At 47.6% G+C, this 24,659-nt stretch overlaps 2 protein-coding genes across 26 annotated transcripts in view; both read right to left on the reverse strand.

The window, feature by feature from the left end:
- The window catches only part of LOC140429207 (sorbin and SH3 domain-containing protein 2-like), a 1,121,994-nt gene that overhangs the window by 596,807 nt on the left and 500,528 nt on the right, over window positions 1-24,659 (reverse strand). The gene's annotated exons all lie outside the window — the stretch shown is intronic.
- LOC140429208 (uncharacterized) overlaps window positions 1-24,659 on the reverse strand; it is a 298,619-nt gene that overhangs the window by 206,662 nt on the left and 67,298 nt on the right. Inside the window, exons 10-11 of the mRNA XM_072515922.1 lie at window positions 7,421-7,504; window positions 6,637-6,702 (exon numbers count right to left, since the gene is read on the reverse strand). Of these exons, the coding sequence (XP_072372023.1) occupies window positions 6,637-6,702; window positions 7,421-7,504 (150 nt within the window). The remainder of the gene's footprint in view (window positions 1-6,636; window positions 6,703-7,420; window positions 7,505-24,659) is intronic.

A 24,659-nucleotide genomic window follows, 5' to 3' on the forward strand; every position in this document is an offset into this window, starting at 1 on the left:
TGTCCCAGAATAAATAAATTACTGTCACTCGGCTCTGGATTCTTAATTTACTTCTGGCACTGCCTGCAATGTACATAAAGAGAATGGGTCAAAGGATTTCCCGTGTACTAAAATGCCGTGATTTAACAATGGAGTCACGTAATTGAAGTATCACATGAGACACTCTAGTGTGAGACAGTAAGAGAATAGAGGAGTTGTCAGTAACAGGAAAAATTCATTGGGTCTAAAAAAAATCCATCCTCTCATTGATCCCCACTAACATTTATATATTGATGTGACTGAATCCCTAAAGCTTCAAAATTGAGTGGACAGGATGATGAAATGGAGGACAACAGGTCTGATTTGTTCTTGATTCGACTTGCAACACTAGGGTGGCACAGTCGCTGGCAGTGCTGCCTCACAGTGCCAGGGACACAGGTTCAATTCTGGCCTCAGATGACAGTATAGAGTTTGCACATTCTCTCCATGTCTACGTGGGTTTCCTCCCACAGTCACAAAGATGTGCAGGTTAGGTGGGTTGGCCACGCTGAATTGCCCCCTCGTGTCCAGAGGGGTGCAGGTTAGGTTTAGATTTAGGTTAAGAGGTTATTGGGATTGGGCGGGGAAGTGGGTTAGGGTGGAGTGCTCTTTCAGGTGGTCAATGCAGACTCGATGGGCCGAATGGCCTCCCTTCTGCACTGTAAGGATTCTACGACACACGGACCAACTGTCTTTCTCTGGAGTGTGCAGGAGAAGGAAGAAAAAGCAAACCCGTTTTACGCACCTCCTAACAGCTGGCCGAACACCAGCATTCTGAACAACAATCTCTGTTAAGAATTGGAAAGAAGTGTGCCAGCCTGGGGGGGGGGGGGGGGCTTCCTTCCATATGCAAACAGAATCACAGTCCTGCCCACCCAATAAACATTCCAATAAGGGAGGGTCTTCGCATTTTCCTTCTCCCTCACGTCCTCAATTACATAATACCCTAAATGACAAATGGAGAAGTGGAACGTCTTGGAGACCATTCACAAACCTGCCGACAGCAACAGGGGAGGTGCCATTTCTTCACTCAAAGGGCTGTGAATCTTTGCAATTCTCTACCCCAGAGGGTAGGTGATGCTGCATCGTTGAATATATTTAAGGCTGAGAGGGACAGACAGATATTTGGTCGCTCTTTAGAATCAAAGGATATGGGGCGAGATCCTCCGACCCCCTGCCAGGTCGGAGATTCGCCGGGGGCTAGCATGAATCCTGCCCCCGCTGGTTGCCGAATTCTCCGGCACCGGATATTCGGCGGGGGCGGGAATCGCGCCGCGCCGGTTGGCGGCCCCCCCCCCCCCCCCCGCGATTCTCCGGCCCGGATGGGCCGAAGTCCCGCCGCTAAAATGCCTGTCCCGCCGGCGTAAATTAAACCACCTACCTTACCGGCGGGCGGGCTCCGGGGTCCTGGGGGGGGGCGCGGGGCGATCTGGCTCCGGGGGGTGCCCCCACGGTGGCCTGGCCCGCGATCGGGGCCCATCGATCCGCGGGCGGGCCCGTGCCGTGGGGGCACTCTTTCTCTTCCGCCTTCGCCACAGTCTCCATCATGGCGGAGGCGGAAGAGACTCCCTCCACTGCGCATGCGCGGGAATGCCGTCAGCGGCCGCTAACGCTCCCGCGCATGCGCCGGCCGGAGATGTCATTTCCGCGCCAGCTGGCGGGGCACCAAAGGCCTTTTCCGCCAGCTGGCGGGGCGGAAATTCATCCGGCGTGGGCCTAGCCCCTTAAGGTTGGGGCTCGGCCCCCCAAGATGCGGAGTATTCCACACCTTTGGGGCGGCGCGATGCCCGACTGATTTGCGCCGTTTTGGGCGCCAGTCGGCGGACATCGCGCCGATACCGGAGAATTTCGCCCCAGGTGAGCCGACAGGAAAATGGAGTTTATGCCAAAGATCAGCTATGATCTTACAGAGCAGGTCCAATGGGCCATGTAATTCACTCCTCCTCCTGTTCCTTATGTTCTTAAACAGTTTGTTACTATCGAGCAAGACCAAGGTTTCCTAGGGGGCGATTCTCCGAGCCCCACGCCAGACCGGAGAATCACCTCAACCGCGCCACGACGCCGGCGCGCGATTCTCCGAGGTGCGGAGAATCGGCCCCGGCACATTTGCCGTGCCGCGGGCCGCTGGAATCGGCGGGGCCGCCGATTCTCCAGGCCGGATGGGCCGTTCACCCCTGGTCGCTGCCGGCGGGAACTCTGCGCAAAGTATCGGGGGGGGGGGGGGGGGGGGGGGGGGGGGGGGGGAGGAGGGGGGAGGGGGCTGTGGGGCGGGGAAAATCGATCCTTCACCGCGAAGGAGTGGGGGGGGAAGGGGATAGTCTGCCCTAGCTGCAGGCTTTTCCTCAGGCAATTCTGACCCTGGTAGGTCATTGACTGGCAGGACACAATCAATTGTGGCAGCTTTTCCCTCCCTTTTCCAATCAAACTCCCTGTTGGATTGTAATACAGTGGGCGCGATTCTCCGCTCCCGCGCCGGTTTGGAAATCGCCTGTGTCGCCAAATTTTCCCGCCACGCCGGTCTGACACCCTACAGCGATTCACGGAAGCGGCCAGATCGGCACAATCGCGTTTTGCACGGCGCGGTCCAGTGAATCGCCCGAGACAGCCAAAATGGCGATTCACCGGTACCTCTGCGATTCTCAGTGCCGGATGGGCCAAGCGGCCTGCCCAAACCGGCGGGTTCCCCCCGGCACCGTCCACACCTGGTCGCTGCCGGCGGGAACAGCGCGGGAACGCTGGGGGGGGCGGCCTGTGAGGGGTGGGCCTCAAATGGGGTCTGGCCCGCGATCGGTGCCCACCAATCGTCGGCCCGTCCTCTCTGAAGGAGGACCTCCTTTCTTCCGCAGCTCCGCAAGATCCGTCTGACATCTTCTTGCGGGGCAGACTCGGGGAGGACGGCAACGACGCATACGCGGGTTGGCGCCGGCCAACCCGCGCATGCGCGGGTGACGCCAGTTATGTGGCGCCGGCCACGTCATGTATGCGGTGCCGCCTTTACGCTGCGCCAAGGCCTGGTGCGCGTAAATGACGCGGCGCTGCTCCTAGCCCATTTTCGGGCCCTGAATCGGTCGGGACAGGGGCCGTTTCGCGCTGTCATGAACCTCGACGGCGTTCACGACGGCGCGAACACTCGGTCTCCATTTCGGAGAATTGCGCCCAGTATTTTGGATTCTCAACTGACAACAGGCTAACTACCGACAAAGGTTTCTTTTCAAAAGTATGTGCGGTACTGGTAACAGGCTGCAAAGACCCATAGGCCCGAAATAGAAACTGCCAAATGAGGCCCTGGCTGGAATCGATACTGGCCATCTGCAAGAGCACCCAAGTCAACACACAAACTCATTTTTGCTATATGGACTTTGTGATTACCCACTCACATTTACACAAAAGAACAATTCCAGACACAGATGATAAACTTTGCAACAGGACAAACAAAAGAGGCCATCGGACTCCATAATGGGCTAATAGCTGATCAGACAAGAGTGCTTCAGAGGGCAATGCATCTTGATTGAATCACCTTGGTCGAACAGGAGTATCCTGTTTATTCCCATTAACAAGTCGGAGTCTGGATGGGACAATAGAACTCAGGCAAGGCGTGGATGTATACCTATGACTCACTGCCAGGAGAACCGGTATAAAAGAAGGAACATTGGAACGGGTTTTCAGGGGAGTCCCCCAGGCACAACTATCGCAAGGTGGTACTTTGGGTTCCGGGCCCAGAGAAGATATCCACATCGGGTGAGAGGATACCCACATTGGGTGATCGGAGTCTGGCCAGCCTCCATCACTAAGTGTGGGTAATACCTCAAGCTCAGCTGCGAGTTTGAGTCACATTTTACGTGAGTGATAGAATTGTGAATATAATTGGGTTAAACCATGAACCTGTGTTTGTCCTTTATTCATCTCGCAAATAAGGGCATTTGGATGAAACGTTTTTGTAATAAACTGGTTGAAGTGCCTGATAATTGACTGTGTAGGAGTCAAAACGTTAAAGCATGAAAGGAGAGGGACAAGAGAGTTTTTTTAAGAAACAGTAGATATGAAATAAACAACGCTGTGGCTAAAATCTGAATGCTCTGTATATATAATTTGTCCAGATTGTACTCAAACCCAGGCCAGAAGTGAAAGAAAATGCAATGATTTAGGTCACTGCACCATCTAGATCTCCCTCAGACTGACCGCAATCAAGATTTTAGCTTAAGAAGTAAACAAAAGCAAGCTCGAGGAGAAATATATGGACAACTGATGTTGTCTGAAACAAAAATGGCATTTATATTGCACTCATCGCATCCTCAGGAGAACACAACGTGGATCACAGCAATTAACTACTTCTTAAATGTAGGTGTTATGTTGATAGATGAACAGCCCATCTGTTTGCAGCAAAGTTGTACAAAGAGAATAAAATGAACAATTAATCCATCTTTATGGTTATGGGTGAGGGAATATACCCCGTTCTTCATCATGCAATGCCATACAACCTTTCATGTCCAATTCAGCAAGCTTTGTTCTATCTGTAGGATGGAGCAACCTTCTGTGTCTCAATTTTTAAAAAAATGTGCCCTCAAAGTGGTGGTGCACCTTCCTCCCAAAATAGTTTGAGACAACAGAGTGGTTCAAATCGTAGGTCATACCAAAACTATGGGTGCGATTAAACGGCCTCAACACGCCCGACTTGGGGACGCGACACGATTGTTAAAATCGTGTGAGAGTTCTCTGGTGATTTGAGACAATCAGGATACCTCGTGAGATCTAACGGGGTCTCGTGAGACTTCGTGATCTGGATCTCGCCCAGTGAGGGAGAGATCCAGATAAACATATTTAAATGAGCCATTAGGTACCCTGGGTCCGGACCCAGAGAAGATATCCACATTGAGTGATCATGAAGGATGGGGTGGTGAAAGGCAGGTATGAAGGGGCCTCCTCAAGGTTGGGGGTGCAGGGTAGGGGTCTTGAAAGGGGGAATAGCCCAAAAGGGGGGGGTGGGAAGGCCTGAAAAGGTGGTGGCCCACAGCAACCGCATAGCCAGGTGTCCTCACTTGGAGGGGTGGGGGGGGGGGGGGGGGGGGGGGGGGCAATGCGCATGTGTCGGGGATGACATTGCCCAAGGACGGGGTCTGTGGCGGACCCTCAAGCTTAGAGGTTGGGGAACCCTTTCAAAATGGCTGCCAGATCTCCGCGGAGGCAGCCTCATCAGCGAGTTCAGCTCCCTAATGCTGAAAATGTTTTTCATTGTGGGCTAGACGGGGGAGAAATTCCCCAAGGCCCAAAAAAATGACTAAGGGTGTGTTTTAACTGAAATGAAACAGAGGGCATGATTTAGGGAAATTCCGGTCTCACGTTGGCGCACAGGTTTCCCGATGAGGGGTGCAGTCAACAGGAAATCTTGTTGACAGCGGCGAGACCAGTAGATCCCGCTGGTGGGCCACCGAAAATCACACGGCGGGGTGGTCGGTAAATACCGCCGGAGTCCCATGCCAATTGGGTTTAGGTGTTTCCTGGCGCTGCCAGCGGGACTCAGCTGCATTTCTGGGCCTCGGCGAGGAATGCCCCGCTGAAGCCGAACTTAATCCCATTTCCTGCACTAACAAGCGCCGCTTGCCAGTGCCGGCGGAGACCGCGGCACCATTTTTACATGGCGCCCCGATCTCTTAAACCCCCCCCAAACACCCCAACTCACCAATAAGAGGGTCATCGAGCCTCCCCGCCCCCGCACCACCTCATAAGGAAAGGGCACCCCCCCGGGCCTAATCCCTGGAATGGGCATGGTGCCACCTGGGCATTTTGGCACTGCCAACCTGGCAATGGAAATATGGGCAATTTGAATGGATTCATCTAAATGAGATCTGATCATGAAACTGAAAGAGCTTCCACCACCCTGGCTTTGGCAGTTTGATCAGCCGCTAATGGGTTCCTAGTTGTCCATGAAAATCAAGGTTGTGCTTTCTAGATTAATAGCCCAGGCCTCTGATTACTAGCCCTGTAAGGTAATCACTGCACTGCTGTGTTTGCAGGCTCAAATCCCAAAGTGAGGCTTGAATCACTGCTTTCCGAATCAAGAGGTAAGTCAACATGATTATTGTTGATAATTGTAATAGATGAAACACCTCTCGACCTCTTGGATAAGATCAAATGTAGGACCAAGCACGAGATGAGGTGCAATGCCTATTCTTGTCAACTTGGATCTTTTGTAGCCATGATGTAGAGATGCCGGTGCTGGACTGGAGTGAGCACGGTAAGAAGGCCTACAACACTAGGTTAAAGTCCAACAGGTTTATTTGGAATCACTAGCTTTCGGAGAGTGTAGCTCCTTCATCAGGTGAATGATGAAAGTATGGCACTCCTCAGTCCATCATTTAATAAATGGCGTCAACTCAATTATCTTGAACAGGTGAACATTTCTGCGAAAATTGGAGACAGAGAATGTCATACATATGCCCGAAGCATTTTTCCAGAAGCATTGGTAACTGCATTTCCTGAGCTGATAGAAATGACAAAAGGACCTCAGCCGCTGTGCAAATGCAATACCTTAATGACCTAAAGAGTGATAATGATGGTAAAACGATGATAAAAATGTGATGGGATAATACAGCATTTTGAGGATAAAGAATCAGTAGTTACCTTTATATTATCAGCTGAAACATGGGGAGAACTTTCCGGCAGATAATCCAAAAGCTTTTTGGGAGGCTGATGGCAACACAGGCAGAGGTGGAGAGATGGAGAGATGTGCAGAGGAAAGTCAAATGGGACACAACACATGGAAAAGGTGACATGGTTAAAAAGCTCAGGTGTCAAAAGCAACATGTGGCACAATATAAACACAGAAGTACCAACAGAATGAAAATGAGGAGGCAAAAGTGGAAGTGACAATATATCTTTCTACACAGGGGCCCTGGGACTAAATGTTTGCAAATATTAGCTATCAATTGTTAAAATGTTGAGAATCAAGTCAAGTTATGGTTAAAGCAAGTGGTTTAAAAATGCCATTAATTAATGCCAGACTATGTGGCAATGGTCCAGGGTATTTGAGATAATCAGTAATTTCAGTATTGGAGTTATTGTATTAGTGGCTTTTGGGAGTGCTATAATTGTACAACTATATTCATTTCTTCCTTGATAATCACTAAGAGTTGGCTGTCACTAAGTGGATCGAAACAAATAAACTGGAAGGAGCAGTTCAAGGCTCAAAACCAATCAATGGGAGGTTCAGAATCTCCAATCTACAATATGACTACAAAATGCTCCAGGCTGTTAACCTACTTTATATAAGATCTATAAATTAGAGATTGACGTTAGCATGGCAATCATTCTTTTAACAGTGAATACAAACTGTTCCTTTGCAATGAATTACAATTATGAAGATGTAGATTACTAATACTGCTTCGCATCACATCACCTCACTTACCGGGCGTCCAAACTCCAGTTCTGAAAAGAATTTATACCAGGGTTCGTTTTCTAAATCTATTTCATCTGGGTTTATTCGCCCACCCTGAAGCAGAGGTGAAAGGAAAAAAGGGAGAGGAAAGAGGCAAACTAAACAAAATGGGAATGTCAAATCACAGCAACCCAAAACTCCAAATACAGAAACAAAATGGGAAGCAAAACTAAATTATAGTTAAAACGGTATGGGATAAATAATGCAACTTTGTAGTGCCTACAGAGGGAGGTTTTTATTTTAGAAATGGTCACTCTTCTCACACTGTAAAGGTATCATTCAGCACTTTTTGTTTATATTAAACATGTTTGCATTCTTTTAAATGGGGGCTATTATGTGCCAGCCAAAATGGAGCAGAGTTCACCCTGTTGTATCCAGTATGCTGGGAATCACAAGGATTTCTCACAAGCACGGGCAGCAGAGGGCAGCAGAGGGCAGCAAACACAAGGCACAATTGACAGTGAGAGGCAATGTATTCTTGCGGAGGCACAAACAGAACTCGTAAATTCTACTGAAATATGCAACAGCCGGGGATCATCAATGGGCAAGTGGTTATTGGTTACTGAACTGCAGAGTGACTCTTGATGGTTTGGAACCCACTGTCTGGATTCATCAATCTCCACCCTGTCAGGCTGCAGAGTCCTTTACAACGAAAGAACTTAATCCAAAATAGGAAACAAACCAAAATCCACATTGGTTCTGTTATCGAGGTTCATTTCAATGTCAAGTGTTCAAGAGACATGTTTCTGATGAACGCACCAGAACAAATTTATTAGTAAGTTTATGTGTTAACGCAAAGGCGTCACAGGCTGTGTGCTTGGGTTACACGACTCAATACAAAAGAGCCATGCATCAAAAAGACTCCCACTGAACATGCAACCAATTAACACAAGTTTTTAAAGCAAGAAACAGAGGAAATCTGACATTGGAAAGGAACTTTTGAAGAGGGCTGTCTGCACCAATATCCCGACACTTCAAAGCAAATCATTACATTTGAAGTGTGTTCAGACATTTGTAAGATTGCTACGAATTCAAAACATTTCTTTAATTGTCTACTCCCCAATTACAGCTGCTTAAAGTGATCTTGGCTATTATATTTGCCTTTTAATGCCTCATGAATTGCTCGGCAGTTGAGTTAGAGTTGATTTAGTGTATGTAGGCAGAGAAAGGCAGTACAAGATCACAATTCCAAGTCCAGCCGGTCTTCTTACCAGTGAGTTTTAGTGGCAGCAAACCAAACATAATTCCTGGCAATATTTCATTCCATCGGAGATCATTTGGGGATAGGATGTACATTCCCCTCATTTGACCGACTCCTCTCCCTGGTTAGTCCTATCAATTCTACAGCTTGCTTCCAGGGGGAAGAGGGAGAAGAACTTTCTGGTTGGTATGTGACCGAGTTAGGGTTATTTTGGCACTCTGTCTGCCATTTGAGCTGAATTTCAGGATAGGTTTCAAATGTGTTTCACCGCTTGCATTTCTCAATTTAAATTTTAGTACAAATTAGTAGCCGGATCAATTGTAACCACTCCTAAATAAATGGTGTGTAAACTATGGGAGAATTGCGGGAGATCCCCGAAATGGGATTTGCGCCAGGCGCAAAACAGTTTTCCATTCACTTGGCCTACTCCAGCTGGTGTCATCAAGGTCCCGCCCGGAAATGGCGAGAACCTGATCACAACTCATTTGCATTCATGCTAATCTCATTAGCAAAATTAAAGTTGAATGCAGCGGCCTCCCGGCATTCATCCGCCCCCCCCCCCCCCCCCCCCCACAGTGGGAGGTCACCTGGGCGCGAATCACTACTGGTCCCTAAAAATGGGGACTAAGGGCAGCACGGTGGTGCAGTGGATAGCACTGCTGTCTCACGGCACTGAGGTCCCAGGTTCGATCCCGGCTCTGGGTCACTGTCCATGTGGAGTTTGCACATTCTCCACGTGTTGGCCTGGGTTTCGCCCCCACAACCCAAAGATGTGTAGGGTAGGTGGATTGGCCACGCTAAAGTGCCACTTAATTGGAAAAAATGAATTGGGTACTCTAAATTTATAATAACAAAAATGGGGACTAGGTGTCTTGGATCCCAAGGAGGAAGACAGGGATGAGTACCCTCTCCACACTTACCTCCAGGTGCCAAGGGGGTCCTTCAGGCGAGATGGGGGTTTGGGAGGCTTGGGCTGAGCTGGAGGAGTGTTTCCCAGATCGGGAGTTATGTGGCAAGTCTTCCCTCTGTAGCCTTGAAATTCATTAAGCGCTCAGCATGTCAATTTTAAAGATCAGTTAGGTGAAGTCTTACATAAGAACATAAGAACTAGGAACAGGAGTAGGCCATCTGGCCCCTCGAGCCTGCTCCGCCATTCAATGAGATCATGGCTGATCTTCGTGGACTCAGCTCCACTCTCCGGCCCGTACACCATATCCCCGAATCCCTTTATTCTTTAGAAAGGTATCTATCTTTTTCTTAAAAACGTTTAAAGAAGGAGCCTCAACTGCTTCACTGGGCAAGGAATTCCAGAGATTCACAACCCTTTGGGTGAAGAAGTTCCTCCTACACTCCGTCCTTAATCTACCTCCCCTTATTTTGAGGCTATGCCCCCTAGTTCTGCTTTCCCCGACCAGTGGAAACAACCTGCCCACTTCTATCCTATCTATTCCCTTCATAATTTGATATGTTTCAATAAGATCCCCCCGCATCCTTCTAAACTCCAATGAGTACAGTCCCAGTCTACTCAACCTCTCGTCATAATCTAATCCCCCCAACTCTGGGATCAACCTAGTGAATCTCCTCTGCACTCCCTCCAGTGCCAATATGTCCTTTCTCAGGTAAGGAGACCAAAACCGAACACAATACTCCAGATGTGGCCTCACCAACACCCTATACAATTGCAGCATAACCTCCCTAGTCTTGAACTCCATCCCTCTAGCAATGAAAGACAAAACTCGATTAGCCTTCTTAATCACCAGCACACCAACTTTCTGCGACTCGTGCACCAGCACACCCAGGTCCCTCTGCACAGCAGCATGTTTTAACATCTTACCGTTTAAATAATAATCCATTCTGCTGTTATTCCTCCCAAAATGGATAGCCTCACACTTGGCAACATTAAATTCCATCTGCCAGACCCTAGCCCATTCACCTAACCTATCCAAATCCTTCTGCAGACTTCCGGTATCCTCTGCACTTTTTGCTTTACAACTCATCTTAGTGTCGTCTGCAAACTTTGACACATTGCACTTGGTCCCCAACTCCAAATCATCTATGTAAATTGTGAACAACTGCGGGCCCAACACTGATCCTTGAGGGACCCCACTAGTTACAGATTGCCAACCAGAGAAACACCCATTTATCCCCACTCTCTGCTTTCTGTTAGTTAACCAATCCTCTACCCATGCTACCACTTTACCCTCAATGCCATGCATCTTTAGTTTATGCAGCAACCTTTTAACATAGAATTTACTGTGCAGAAGGAGGCCATTTGGCCCATCGAGTCTGCACCGGCTCTTGGAAAGAGCACCCTACCCAAGGTCAACACCTCCACCCTATCCCCATAACCCAGTAACCCCACCCAACACTAAGGGAAATTTTGGACACTAAGGGCAATTTATCATGGCCAATCCACCTAACCTGCACATCTTTGGACTGTGGGAGGAAACCGGAGCACCCGGAGGAAACCCACGCACACACGGGGAGGATGTGCAGACTCCGCACAGACAGTGACCCAAGCCGGAATCGAACCTGGGACCCTGGAGCTTTGAAGCAATTGTGCTATCCACAATGCTACCGTGCTGCCCACACGTCTGCATTTTGTGTAACACCTTGTCAAAAGCTTTCTGGAAATCCAGATATACCACATCCATTGGTTCCCCGTTATCTACTGCACTGGTAACGTCCTCAAAAAATTCTACCAAATTAGTCAGACACGACCTACCCTTTGTGAACCCATGCTGCGTCTGCCCTCTTTTATATTCCAAGCCTCTTGAGATAAATGACAACATTGCATTTGCTTTCATAATTACGGACTCAACCTGCAAGTTTACCTTTAGAGAATCCTGGACTAGGACTCCCAAGTCCCTTTGCACTTCAGCATTATGAATTTTGTCACCGTTTAGAAAATAGTCCATGCCTCTATTCTTTTTTACAAAGTGCAAGACCTCGCACTTGCCCACGTTGAATTTCATCAGCCATTTCTTGGACCACTCTCCTAAACTGTCTAAATCTTTCTGCAGCCTCCCCACCTCCTCCATACTACCTGCCCCTCCACCTATCTTTGTATCATCGGCAAACTTAGCCAGAATGCCCCCAGTCCCGTCATCTAGATCGTTAATATATAAAGAGAACAGCTGTGGCCCCAACACTGAACCCTGTGGGACACCACCATCACAGTGTGGATTCCTCTGTTTTGACGTCCTTCCTGGAAAGACAAGGTGCTCTGGCTGACTGCTTTTTTATCTGCCGGGGTTTCTCCTGTGCTGAAGCCCTTCCCAGAAAGAGCAGGTTTTCTGTCGGAGTGCTTTTTTTTTTTAGACTGGATCTTTTTCAGTCTCTGATGCCTGAACAGCATGCCTGCACTGGAGGAACTTTTCCACCAGAAAAGGAGCTGGCACTACTCAAACACTGAAGTACAAGGTTTCCCCAATGAGGATGAGGACCTTCGCGCAACCACTGTTGAATCTCTGGATAGACATGATGACCACACCGGGGGAGCTCATACGACTTTTTTCCCGTGTCTGCATGGGTTTCCTCCGGGGTCTCCGGTTTCCTCCCACAGTCCAAAGATGTGCAGGTTATGTGGACTGGCCAAGGTAAGATTACTCCTTAGTGCCCAAGCGCCAAGGTCCCTGGATCGATTCCTGGCTTGGGTCACTGTCTGTGCTGAGTCTGCACTTTCCCAAAAAGATGTATTGTTAGGTGAATTGGATGTTCTAAATTCTCCCTCCCTGTACCCGAACAGCGACTCGGGGCCTTTCACATAACTTCATTGCAGTGTTAATGTAAGCCTACTTGTGACAATAAAGGTTATTATTATGAAACGTAAGGTGGGGTTACGGGGTTGCAGGGGAGTGAGCCTAGCAGGGGTGCTCTTTTGGAGGGTCGGTGCAGACTTCATGCGCTGAATGGCCTCCTTCTGCACTGCAGGGATTCTATAATTCTATGAACAAATCTGTCATTAGGTGTCAATGTTCTTTATATGAGTACATTTCTCTAATCCAGGATAGAGTAACCAATAATTAATTTTACTTTGACTAAGGTGAAATAGGTTACGTTGTTTATGACAGGTACAATGGATCACAGACTAGACAACCATTACGAGATCTGTGACTAGTCTCAAAACAAATTGATGCACTCGCTTACTGGGATAAATCTGCCTCAATCGTTTTAAGCAGCTGTTATTTTAAAGCATTATTTCCCCAGCTGATTAATCAGATAATAATCTGGGAGATGATGCATCTTCCTGCTATCAATTACAAAGGGATGAGGTTTGGCCTCCCACCTTCCACTGATCATCAAGTAAATGCCTATGGAATATCAAAATGGCTGGAGGAGGAGGAGATGGTGGCCTGAGAGGAAGTAACATTTTCTGTCTGCGTGCGAACTGCTGAATCCTAAATCTGCAATGCAGGAGATGTGGAAGGTGCTTAAATGGCTAAACACGATTCCTGAAAACAATTTAACGAAATTATAGTAGTCCATTAACCAAATAGCGATTTTCCAGGAATTCTGAAGTAGGCTTGTGCTTAATGATCTGTGTAACAATAAAATTGTGCAACCCAATGCATTAGAAATGCAATAAATTCATGCCAAACAAATTATTAAGTATAGTCACTTATTGTGCAATGTAGAAATGAAATGATCTGAGAGTGTACGAAGAATGAACGAAAAGGTTTCCTTCGATGGATAGAACGGCGTCTTCTAGTAAAGGCGTCCATCAAATTGCCAAGCAACACCTATTACGATTACGAATTTGCCTTCATCTCTCAGACTGATTTCCCCAGACACTTTTTTTAGCACCTGAATGACTCAGGTGATTATCAGTGGAATTGGACAGGCTGATTCCAGATTTCACTCGCTGGGAAAAGATGCATTTGAATGTTCAAAATTCCACAAGGTGTGGCTGCAAACCTAATGCTTCAACTGAGTTCTCACTGGGCAGCAGAACACTCCCACAAAATCATAAATCAATGGTGAATGAAGCATTCCTCATTCTTTCACCTGAACGGCATTCAGGCTCTCAGAATGAAAGAGGTTTTGATCATTCCACAATCCTCTGCAGCCAACAGACTGAATTACATTGTCCAATGTCAGAGAAGGAGCAGTTATATACTGTCAGGAATTTGAGGATGCTATGTGGAAATCATACTGGAACAAACTATGGGATATCAAAAGGTTCAAGTCATACTATTAATACCAATACATTGTGAAAGGATGATGTCCAGCACAAAAGCATAATCTGTAGACACTCAGCATTCCATAAAAAGGGATGTGGTTTCTCCGCTGATGCTCTTTGCTGTTTTCTGTGAAGGTTCCTGAGTGAGGAGTAAATGGGGAGTAAGTGGGTATTTTCTGTCTGATCGGTGTTGGACTCTGGGGCTGCGATTCTGCACTCACGAGCGCCAACGACAACGCGAGTGCAGAATTTCACAAGGCACAATAACTGTGAATCTTCACCAGCAAGATCTCGTGATCCCATTGTCCCGTATCCAAACCCCCCTCCCTCAAGCAGTGACGTTGGCGAGGTTTGCGACAGGAATTTAAAACAAGAACCAGGTGAAGGAAACCCGCTGGTGTAACACAGCCCGCCAGGGGGAAGAGGTGCATGCCCAGACGATAGCCTGGCACTGCTCTATATCTCTGGGGAGCTCCATTTGGGGGTGAGTGAGAGGGGAGGGAAGGGGAAGGTGGGTTTCCTAGTGCGTGTGGGGGGGTTCTTTGTGGGTTTTTTAAAAATCGGTGATCGGACCACCCTTTTTAAAGAGCGCCCCGAACCCGGGTTTCCTAGCATAGCTGGCTTTTTCCAGCCCAACCCTCCCAGGGTGGGCCACGCCTGAAGATTTTCTTTGCACAAAGTGCTGGGTTACCCTGTGAGAAAAGCCAACGAGCTGCACACCAGTTTTCTCGCCTCAACCAGCACTTGGTGCAAAAATGAGAAAATACCATCCAGAGATTCCAACTCTGATCGGACGTTTTGAGCCATTCTTTGAATCACAGAATAGCTGCATATCTAACAAGTTGAGATAAAAATTATTATTTACGGTTGCCAAATAGAAGATAACTTTAGTAGTGGTTAATGAAGGTATAGTTGATCATAGTGCACCTAATAATAATAATATTAATACTCGCTTATTGTCACAAGTAGGCTTCAATGAAATTATTGTGAAAAGCCCCTAGTCACCACATTCCGGCGCCTGTTCGGGGAGGTCGGTATAGGAATTGAACCCGCGCTGCCACTGTTCTGCATTACAAGCCAGCTGTTTAACCCACTGTGCTGTGCTAAACCAGCCCCTCTATCTTTACCCTGCATCAGCATATATCATTCATACTTTAGTGCTTCTTGTTTGTCTTTGGACAAATGAACAAATTCTGAGCAAGCACCTCAATAAATCACTTGCTGAATACATAAAATCATCCACAAGGAATTGAATTGAGAAAAAACAATAAAGCGACTTCACAAATTTCTTGGTGTGGTGGGCTTGAGAAAATAGCATCAGCAGATTCAGCAATCAATGGATGTCAATGAGATGACTTCCCATGTTCAGTCTGAGTTTATCACACACTAGTCATCCAAGAAATCCTCAGTTACCCAATGAATCCTTCTGCCCAAAGGTCTAACTCGCTTCCTCCTCTTTCCACTGAAACAGAGGCTCATGATCCTCCTCAGGAACGGCAATCACTGCAAATATCCAAGGCATGTTTATAAACTGGCTTAGATTTAGATCTAATTAATAAACATCAGCCTGTGCAAACTTTTTTTTAACCAAGCTGGTTTACATTAAATGACGAACTGAAAGAATTTTATTTTTTTTTGCAAAATCCTTCCAATTTTGAACTCTGCGTTCCCTTTGAACATTCTGCACTTTTCCATTTTGTGGTGGAGGTTTAACGTTCACCATATTAGGTTTTCCTTGATCAGGTAAGCCAAGAGAGCCATGAGTGACAGGTATGAAGTAAGTTAAATGAGGAAAGATGGCAGGTGACTTGACCAAGATTTATTTGTAGTCCTACTAGGTGACAAATATTGCAATCCTGAAGAAAATAGGAATGCCTTCAAAATCACACAAACACAAATGGTAGCCATACGTATCACTAGGATTAAATGAGAAGGCCACATGACAAAACAAAACCAAATGACCAAAACTATGACCAAGCTGGTCATGTCCAGAAACAAATTAGGCAATGGCAGAAATAGTTAACCAGTTTTAAGGATAATAATTCTCAATGAAAGAGGGATAGCTACCAAAAGCAATTGAGGGCAACAACAGTTTCCATCAGATGAGCTAAAAGAGCATATATGGGCGGGTAAAGGCTCAGAGCAAGAGCAAGATGATCTTCAAACATGGTCCAGGGTCAAAGACCACCAAGCACGATTTAGAGGAGTGCTTCTCACTCCTCTTTTGGTTGAAGGACCTTTTTACAAATGGATTAGCAATCACGCATCCCATCTAAATGATATACCATATCATAGTCTTCACAGAAAATGCTTTATGCAAAATGCTTTAATAATCCTTTTATGAAAACGTTTATTTACAGATATCAGTTTGATGGGTACACCTACTTCTCCTTGCAGGTCTTGTCTATTCTAAACAGGAGTGTAGCAGCGCGGAGAGAGTGGGAGCATGGAGAATGCGAGAGCCATGTTTACTCATTAATTCTTATTTAATTACTCTTCACTACAATGCCCGAGGCGGTCACCCACATACCGCCACCCTGTAAACCTGCAAACCGGCCTTGAGTGAGAGCCTTCTGGAAGGGCCCTCAGTTTGAAAACCCCTGATGTAGAGTGATTTAAGGATTCCACAAGACACGGTCAGGTAAACTTCCAAGATATGACAAGAGGTTTCTAGTGGCTACATTTTAGACAGTCTCCACAATTGAAGATGTTAGGTTAACAATAATTAATGAGCGGTTTAAGGTAGATGCAGATAATGGCTGCTCACCCTGATGCCATCCATTCCAGGGTGTTTAAACAAATGGGAGCTGTGCTCTTTGAATCACACAGTCCAAGATCATTGGTTCATCATGTCTTAGGTTCTTCCTATGTTCTTGAGAGAGGCGTACATAGCACCAATATTTAAATAGGACAATAAGCTAGAACAAGGAATTTACAGGCCAATTAACTTGGCTATTGGCATTAGGCAGGCTGCAAGTCATAATAATATGACAAACAAAAAGTTTTTTTAGGCAATCCAAGCATATCTTCTAAAAAGGAAGATTCTGCCTTATCAACTTGTCTGAATTTCTAAAGGAAGCTGGATAGTTGACGGTGTTGTAAGCCCCAAATCAGTATCCTGGGAGTTAACATTGACCAGAAACTGAACTGGACTAACCATATAAATACTGTGGCTACAAGAGAAGTTCAGAGGCTGGGAATTTGGCAACAGGTAACTTGCCTCTTGTCTTAACTCTTGTCTCTCCAAAGCCTGCCCATCATCTACAAGGCACAAGTCAGGAGTGATAAGTGCAGCTCCAATAACACTCAAGAAGCTCTGATTGTTTGTTGGTGAGTGTAAATTTGGATGAAAATGTGAAAATGGAGAACAAAAATATTTTTAAAATAACACTCAATAAGTTCGACACCAACCTGGACAAAGCAGTCCGCGGGATTGGCATCTACTAACTTCAACATTCACGCACTCCACCATTGAGGCACAATGGCAGCAGTGTGAACCATCACAGCAACTTACCAAGGCTCCTTCAACAGCACTTTCCAAACCTGTGATTTTTTTGTGAGGGCCACGAAGAATCCAGCACGAGTTTCAAGGACACAAAGAAATAACATTTATTTACAATAACATATATATACACAACAGCAGCAGCAGCAGCAGCAGCAACCTCGCTTGCTGCTTACTCCTTCCTCCTGGTTCCAAACTGGCCAGCTTTATTTATACAGGGAGTCTGCTAATGATTTCTCCGCCCCCCCCCTCATTGGGGAAGCTCATACTCACACAGAATTGTGGGATTGTCATTAGTCCCCAGCCAACGGTAAGCAGGCAGGTTATAACATCCCTCCCCCCCCAAAGTCCAAGGAATCCACTGAAGATCCTGGCGAAGGAGGGCGTCGGACTCGTTTTGCCACAGGCCGGACACCATTTGCACGAGGCGGTGGATCGGGCGGCGTGTAACGAGACGGAGACCGGCGCTTCCGTGATGAACGGTGTAACGGTTGTACATCCACGGCCCGTGGGCCCGAGGATTCCCCCTCTGATGCGCCCTGTGTCTCCATCTCGGAGTCAGAGTCTGCTGCCTCTGTCATCTCGGCTTCTCTATCTCCGCGCGGTTCTGTAACGACCTGCGCAGGCTTTGAGTGAGGCACCAGAGGAAGATTGTGAGCACTACTTTCCATTGTCTTTGGTCTCTGTGGCTGTAGAAATGAGCTCCAGTGGCGGGAATCTTTGGAAGGGATAGTCTTCTGGACCGAACGTGGTCTACATGTTTGCGCTGGAGACGACCCTGGGCTTGCACCTGGTAAGATATAGGGCCCGTTTGGTGAAAGATTACGCCAGGGACCCACTGGGCACCACCAGCAAAATTGCGAACGAACACTGGGTTACCATGCACAAACTGCCGAATCGGCCAATGCCGAGAAAAACCCTGTCCCTGCCGTTCTTGTGTGTGGCATATTTTTGCGCCAATGTCCGGGAAAACCATACTAAGGCGAGTGCGAAGTCTCCGGTCCATTAGGAGTTCTGCGGGAGCGGATATGGCGTATGCCGTTCATCTTTATGAACCTCGCAAACTCCTCACTCGTGAATGCAGTGCCGTTATCCGTGACCAGCACCTCGGGGAGGCCATGCGTACTAAAAGACAAACGCATCTTCTCAATTGTTGCGCAGGACGTTGTGCCTAGCATCGTATGCACCTCTAGCCATTTAGACTGGGCGTCGATTAATAAAAGGAACATGGATCCTTGAAAAGGGCCGGCGAAATCCGCATGCAAGCGCGCCCAAGGCTGCCCTGGCCATTCCCAGTGATGTAGGGGCGCGGCCGGCGGAAGCTTCTGATGTTCCTGACAAATGGAGCAGTTTTGGGCCACCTTCTCAATGTCGGCATCGAGGCCTGGCCACCAAACATAACTCCGGGCCAACATTTTCATTTTGGTCACACCTGGATGCCCATTGTGCAAGTCTCTTAGTATCAGCTCCTGTCCTTTTTCCGAGACAATCACACGCGTCCCCCACAAGAGGATGCCGTCTTCCATGCTGAATTTTGACAGCTTGGAGGAAAATGCCCGCAACTCGCCTCGGAGCTGTCTATGCTGCCCACCATACAGGACTATGTGTCGAACCTTTGACAGGACTGGCTCCGTTTGGGTCCACTCACGGATCTGTGATGCCGTGACAGGCAAGGTGTCCATAAAATGTAGGGTTGCAACCACCTCACCGGTCGTGGGGGTCGACATGGGGCCGGTCGATAAAGGCAATCAGCTCAGTGCGTCGGCATTCGCTATCTGCGTTCCTGGTTTTGCTCCAGAGAATACTCGTATGCAGCGAGCAACAAAGCCCAGCGCTGGATCCATGCGGAAGGAATGGGCGGTATTGGCTTATCCTCTCTGAAAAGTCCCAGCAGAGGCTTATGATCAGTCACGATAGTGAAGTGGCGGCCATACACGTACTGGTGGAAAAGTTTCATCGCCAAGACCATTGCCAGGCCCTCCTTCTCGATCTGCGCGTACATTTTTTCCGCTGTAGCCAATGCGCGGAAGGCGAAAGCTATCGGCCGCTCGGCCCCGTTCTCCACCTTGTGGGACAGGACGGCCCCAATACCATCCGGGGATGCATCACATGTGACGAGCAAAGGCTTTCCAGGATCATAGTGGGTTAGTAACCCAGACAACGACAATTATCGTTTTACCCGCCGGAAAGTGGTTTCTTGCGGCTGACCCCAAACCCAGGTGTGATTTTTATTCAGCAGTAGATGCAATGGGGCCATTGTAGTTGCCAGGTTGGGGAGGAACTTCCCGTAATAATTTACGAGGCTGAGAAAAGAACAAAGTTGCGAAGTGTCAGTCGGGGCGGGGGCCTGTTGAATCGCGCACACCTTCTCTGCGACGGGGTGCAAACCTCCGCGGTCCACCCGATAACCCAGGTAGACTACTTCCTTCGCCTGAAAGACGCACTTTGTGCGACGTAAACGGACTCCAGCCTCCAAAAAGCGTCTAAGGACAGCCTCCAGATTTTCCAAATGTTCCTGCTCCGACGTCCCTGTGATCAAAACGTCATCTAAGTAGACAGCGACACGCGGTAAATCTCTCAAAATGCCCTCCGTAACCCGTTGAAAAATAGCACAGAGGATACTCCAAAGGGCAAACGTGTATATTCATACAGGCCCCGGTGTGTATTAATCGTTACATATGGTCGGGAGGCAGGGTCCAGCTCCAACTGTAGGTAGGCGTGACTCATATCTAATTTTGTGAATGAGAGTCCACCTGCAAGCTTTGCGTAGAGATCCTCTATGCGAGGCACTGGATATCGGTCGAGTCGGGAAGCTGTATTCACTAAGTTTATAGTCGCCGCACAAGCGATCTGTGGCATCTGGCTTCATTACAGGTACAATTGGTGCTGCCCAGTCAGCGAAACGGATAATACACAGTGGGCCTGATAATACCCGAAGTTTCCAAACGAGTGAGCTCCCCTTCTACCTTCTCGAGCAAGGCATAAGGCACCGGGTGCGCCCGGAAATAGCGCGGCGTGGCTCCTGGTTCGACTTGGATACGGGCTACGGCCCCTTTTATTTTCCCCAAACCAGGCTGGAATACATCTGGGTGTTGTCCTCGCACCTCAGTCAACCCTCCAGAAACTGTTTGGGGGATGTGCTGCCACTGCAGCCGCAAATGGCGCAACCAGTCCCGACCCAACAGGCTGGGCCCATGGCCACGCACCACGATAAGTGGGAAATGCCCCTCCTGGCGTCCATAAACAACAGGGGTCATCGTAATTCCTGCAATGTCCAATGGTTCCCCCGTGTAGGTGGCCAACCTAGCCTGTGTGTCGGTTAATGTAAGGGTCTGTATACCCTGCTTGATGCGGTCGAATGTCCTCTGGGCGATCTCGGAGACCACTGCGCCAGTGTCCAACTCCATCTCAAGCGGGTGACCATTGGCCCGTACTGTCACCAGGACGGGGTCACACGGGGAGCTGCCACACAATGCAGCTGCAGGCAGTCATCCTCCGTCTTCACGTCCTCAAGAGTAGTCGCCGCAGGTTCATCCTCATGGAAGGTACGGCCCCTGGGCTGGTCCCAGTTTTGGTCGGAACGACGTCACCTCTGGCGCCCCCAGGACCGGCGTCCGCGACGGGGTCGGCGCCTACAAGTCTGACACGGACATGGCTCCTCATCCATTGGTTCTGGAGAAGGCTCCCTTGGGGGAGGAATATCCGACGGTCACTGGCGTCGATCCGGACGTCGTCTAGCCCAAGGTACCGCAGGAGTGCGGGGGGACGTTTTCGGACGGAAGGGGTTGCGCCCCAAGGCATGCACTTCCATTCCCTGTATCTCCTGCATTCCTCGTTCTGCGCTCTCTCGGGACAATACTATTTGAATGGCCTGTTGAAAAATCAATGTTGGCTGAGCGAACAACTTTCTCTGGGTGGCCGCATTGTTAATACCGCAAACCAAATGGTCGTGTAACATTTCTGACAAGGTCTCACCATAGTCACAGTACTCCGCAATCCTACGTAGCCTGGATAGAAAGTCGGCAAGGGATTCTCCTGGGGTCCTCTCAGCGGTATTAAACCGGTAACATTGGACTTCTGTAGATGGGGTTGGGTTAAAATGCTGCCCCACTAAATTCACAAGTTCATCAAACGTTTTGGTGTCCGGCGCAGCTGGGTACGTAAGGCTCCTAATCACCCCAAACGTATGCGGGCCGCAGGCAGTGAGCAATATGACCACCTGGCGCTCGTTTTCAGTGATATTGTTTGCCCAGAAATAGTAACGCATCCGTTGTGCGTACTGGTTCCAGCTTTCCAGCGCAGCATCAAAAACATCCAAACGTCCGTACAGAGGCATGGTATAATAGAAAACAACTTCCAACCTGTATCCAACAAAAATCCAGGGAGGTGGCTTCAGCAGTGTAGACAGCTATTCACTTTAACCCTCGTCGCCAGTTTTGTGAGGGCCACAAAGAATCCAGCATGAGTTTCAAGGATACAAAGAAATAACATTTATTTGCAATAACATATATATACACAACAGCAGCAACCTCACTTGCTGCTTACTCCTTCCTCCTGGTTCCAAACTGGCCAGCTTTATTTATACAGGGAGTCTGCTAATGATTTCTCCGCCCCCCCCCCCCCCCCCCTTATTGGGGAAGCTCATACTCACACAGAATTGTGGGATTGTCATTAGTCTCCAGCCTTTGGTAAGCAGGCAGGTTATAACAGATTTCTACCACCAAGAAGGACAAGGGTAGCAGATGCCTGGGAACACCACCACCCTCAAGTTCCCCTCGTAGCCACACACCCTCCTGACTAGGAAATATATTGTCGTTCCTACACTGTCACTTTGTTAAAATCTTGGAACTCCTTCCCTTACAGCACCGTGAGTGCATCTACACTCTGGGCGTGTTGAGCTGGGTCTTTCTGCAGTTTTTTGGGGGCCTCAGGCGAGGCCGTTAGGTCCCAGGCGATGGAAGAATCCGGCGCAGACATATTTAAATGAGCCAAATGACTAATCTGGATCTCACCCATTGATGCCTCTCAAGATTCCTATGAATCTCGTGAGATGGTTCGAGCATCGTGAATCTCGTAATCGGCCTCTTAACATCACCAATTCAGAGGCCTTAAATCGCGGCCAACATGACTGCAGCGGTTCAAGTCCACAACTTTTCACAATATACATTAATGATCTGGAAGAAAGAACTGAAGGCACTGTTGCTAAGTTTGCAGGTGATACAAAGATCTGTAGAGGGACAGGTAGTATTGAGGGAGCAAGGGATCTGCAGAAGGATTTGGACAAGCTAGGAGAGTGGGCAATGAAGTGGCAAATGAAATACAATGTGGAAAAGTGTGAGGTTATGCACTTTGGAAAGAGGAATTTAGGCATAGACTATTTTCTAAATGGGGAAATGCTCAGAAAATCAGAAACACAAAGGGACTTGGGAGTCCTTGTTCACGATTCTCTTAAGGTTAACGTGCAGGTTTAGCCAGCAATTCAGAAGGCAAATGCAATGTGAGCATTCATGTCAAGAGGGTTAGAATACAAGACCAGAAATGTACTTCTGAGGTTGTATAAGGCTCTGGTCAGACTCCATTTCGAGTATTGTGAGCAGTTTTGGGCCCCGTATCTAAGGAAGGACGTGCTGGCCTTGGAAAGGGTCCAGAGGAGGTTCACAAGAATGATCCCTGGAATGAAGAGCTTGTTGTATGAGGAACGGTTGAGGACTCTGGGTCTGTACTCGGGAGTTTAGAAGGATGAGGGCGGATCATATTGAAACTTACAGGATACTGTGAGGTCTGGACAGAGTGGACATGGAGAGGATGTTTCCATTTGTAGGATAAACTAGAACCAGAGGACACCATCTCAGACTAAAGGGACGATCCTTTAAAACCGAGATGAGGAGAAATTTCTTCGGCCAGAGGGTGGTGAATCTGTGGAACTCTTTGCCGCAGAAGGCTGTCGAGGCCAAATCAGAGATAGATAGGTTCTTGATTAATAAGGGGATCGAGGTTATGGGGAGAAAGCAGGAGAATGGGGATGAGAAAATATCAGCCATGATTGAATGGCGAAGCAGACTCGATGGGCCGAGAGGCCTAATTCTGCTCCTATGTCTTATGGTCTTATGGTCTAAGTCAGCTCAGCACCACCTTCTCAAGGGCAATTAGAGATGGGCAATAAATGCTGGCCTACCCAGCAATGCCCACATTCTGTGAAAGAATTTTAAAGATTGTCAAAAATGTGACAAAGGCTTTTCTAAAATCAAATTACAAATGCTTTACAAAAGACTGACTTGTAAAGATGAGCCTTGTGGGACCGGATAAGGAGCTGGTGTTTTCCCCTGTACAAAAGTGTAATTATTAACAGTAATGCTCCTGCTTAGGGCCTGGTCAGTAGCTGAAATGTATAAGCCTTGAAAGTTCAAAGAGTTAAGAGATTGATACCGAGTTTTATGGGCCTCAGCTGTCGGGATAAATTGAGTTTGGGTCTTTTACTTACAAAAGGCCTTTGAGGTCTTTAAAAGGATTAGAATCGGTCTAATTGGATAGGTTAATGAGCTGGATAGGTTAAAGGTTGACTAGGTGACATAAGTGTCAGGTGCAAAAGCAGAGAACTATTTTAGAAGCTGGGGAAAAGGATTTTTTTCTTGAGTTATAGTCCTCTGGTACAAGTAGGCAGCACATGCAGTGAGTGGGGATACACTGTAAACGCTCAGTTGGAACTTGGCCGAGATCCTGAGTGGTTGCTATGTCTGCAGATAGATGGTAGGAGCATCATTGGGGGATTGTCACTCAGTTATCAGAGCCAACTGGGCCCGAAAACATTCAATACATTATCGCTAACGAAACATACACCTCTGGACAGACAAAGCCAAACAGCTGTGGATTAACCCACCAATTCTATTCTGCATGGTCTGTACTTAATTACCATGATTTACACTTCGAAACATATAACCAATAGTATAAGCTATGTAGATAAATAATTAAGAGTTCCCAAGTGGTCATTTTAATTTTAAAAATGAACAATTTCACCAAATGGCAGCTAAGTTTGGAGACTATTTTAAATTACTTTTCCTACACTGAACACAAAGAGAGAGCGAGAAAATGGTGAATATGCCCTTATTCATTTCAAACTAGCTCAAAATATTGTGATGGACAACTAATTCCGTTTTTAAGACTTTATCCTGCACAGCCACTGAATGACACCTTTAAACTTGTTCGTACCAAGAACAAAATGCAAAGCAAAAAGTGGAAAAGCACATTATTGCTCCAGGACCATTTCTCAGAACTACAGAGGGTTATTCACTTAATTTTGGCTGATCAGCATTTCTAGATTTCTTTT

The sequence above is a fragment of the Scyliorhinus torazame genome, chromosome 9, assembly GCF_047496885.1.
Source record: "Scyliorhinus torazame isolate Kashiwa2021f chromosome 9, sScyTor2.1, whole genome shotgun sequence".
Lineage (NCBI taxonomy): Eukaryota > Metazoa > Chordata > Chondrichthyes > Carcharhiniformes > Scyliorhinidae > Scyliorhinus > Scyliorhinus torazame.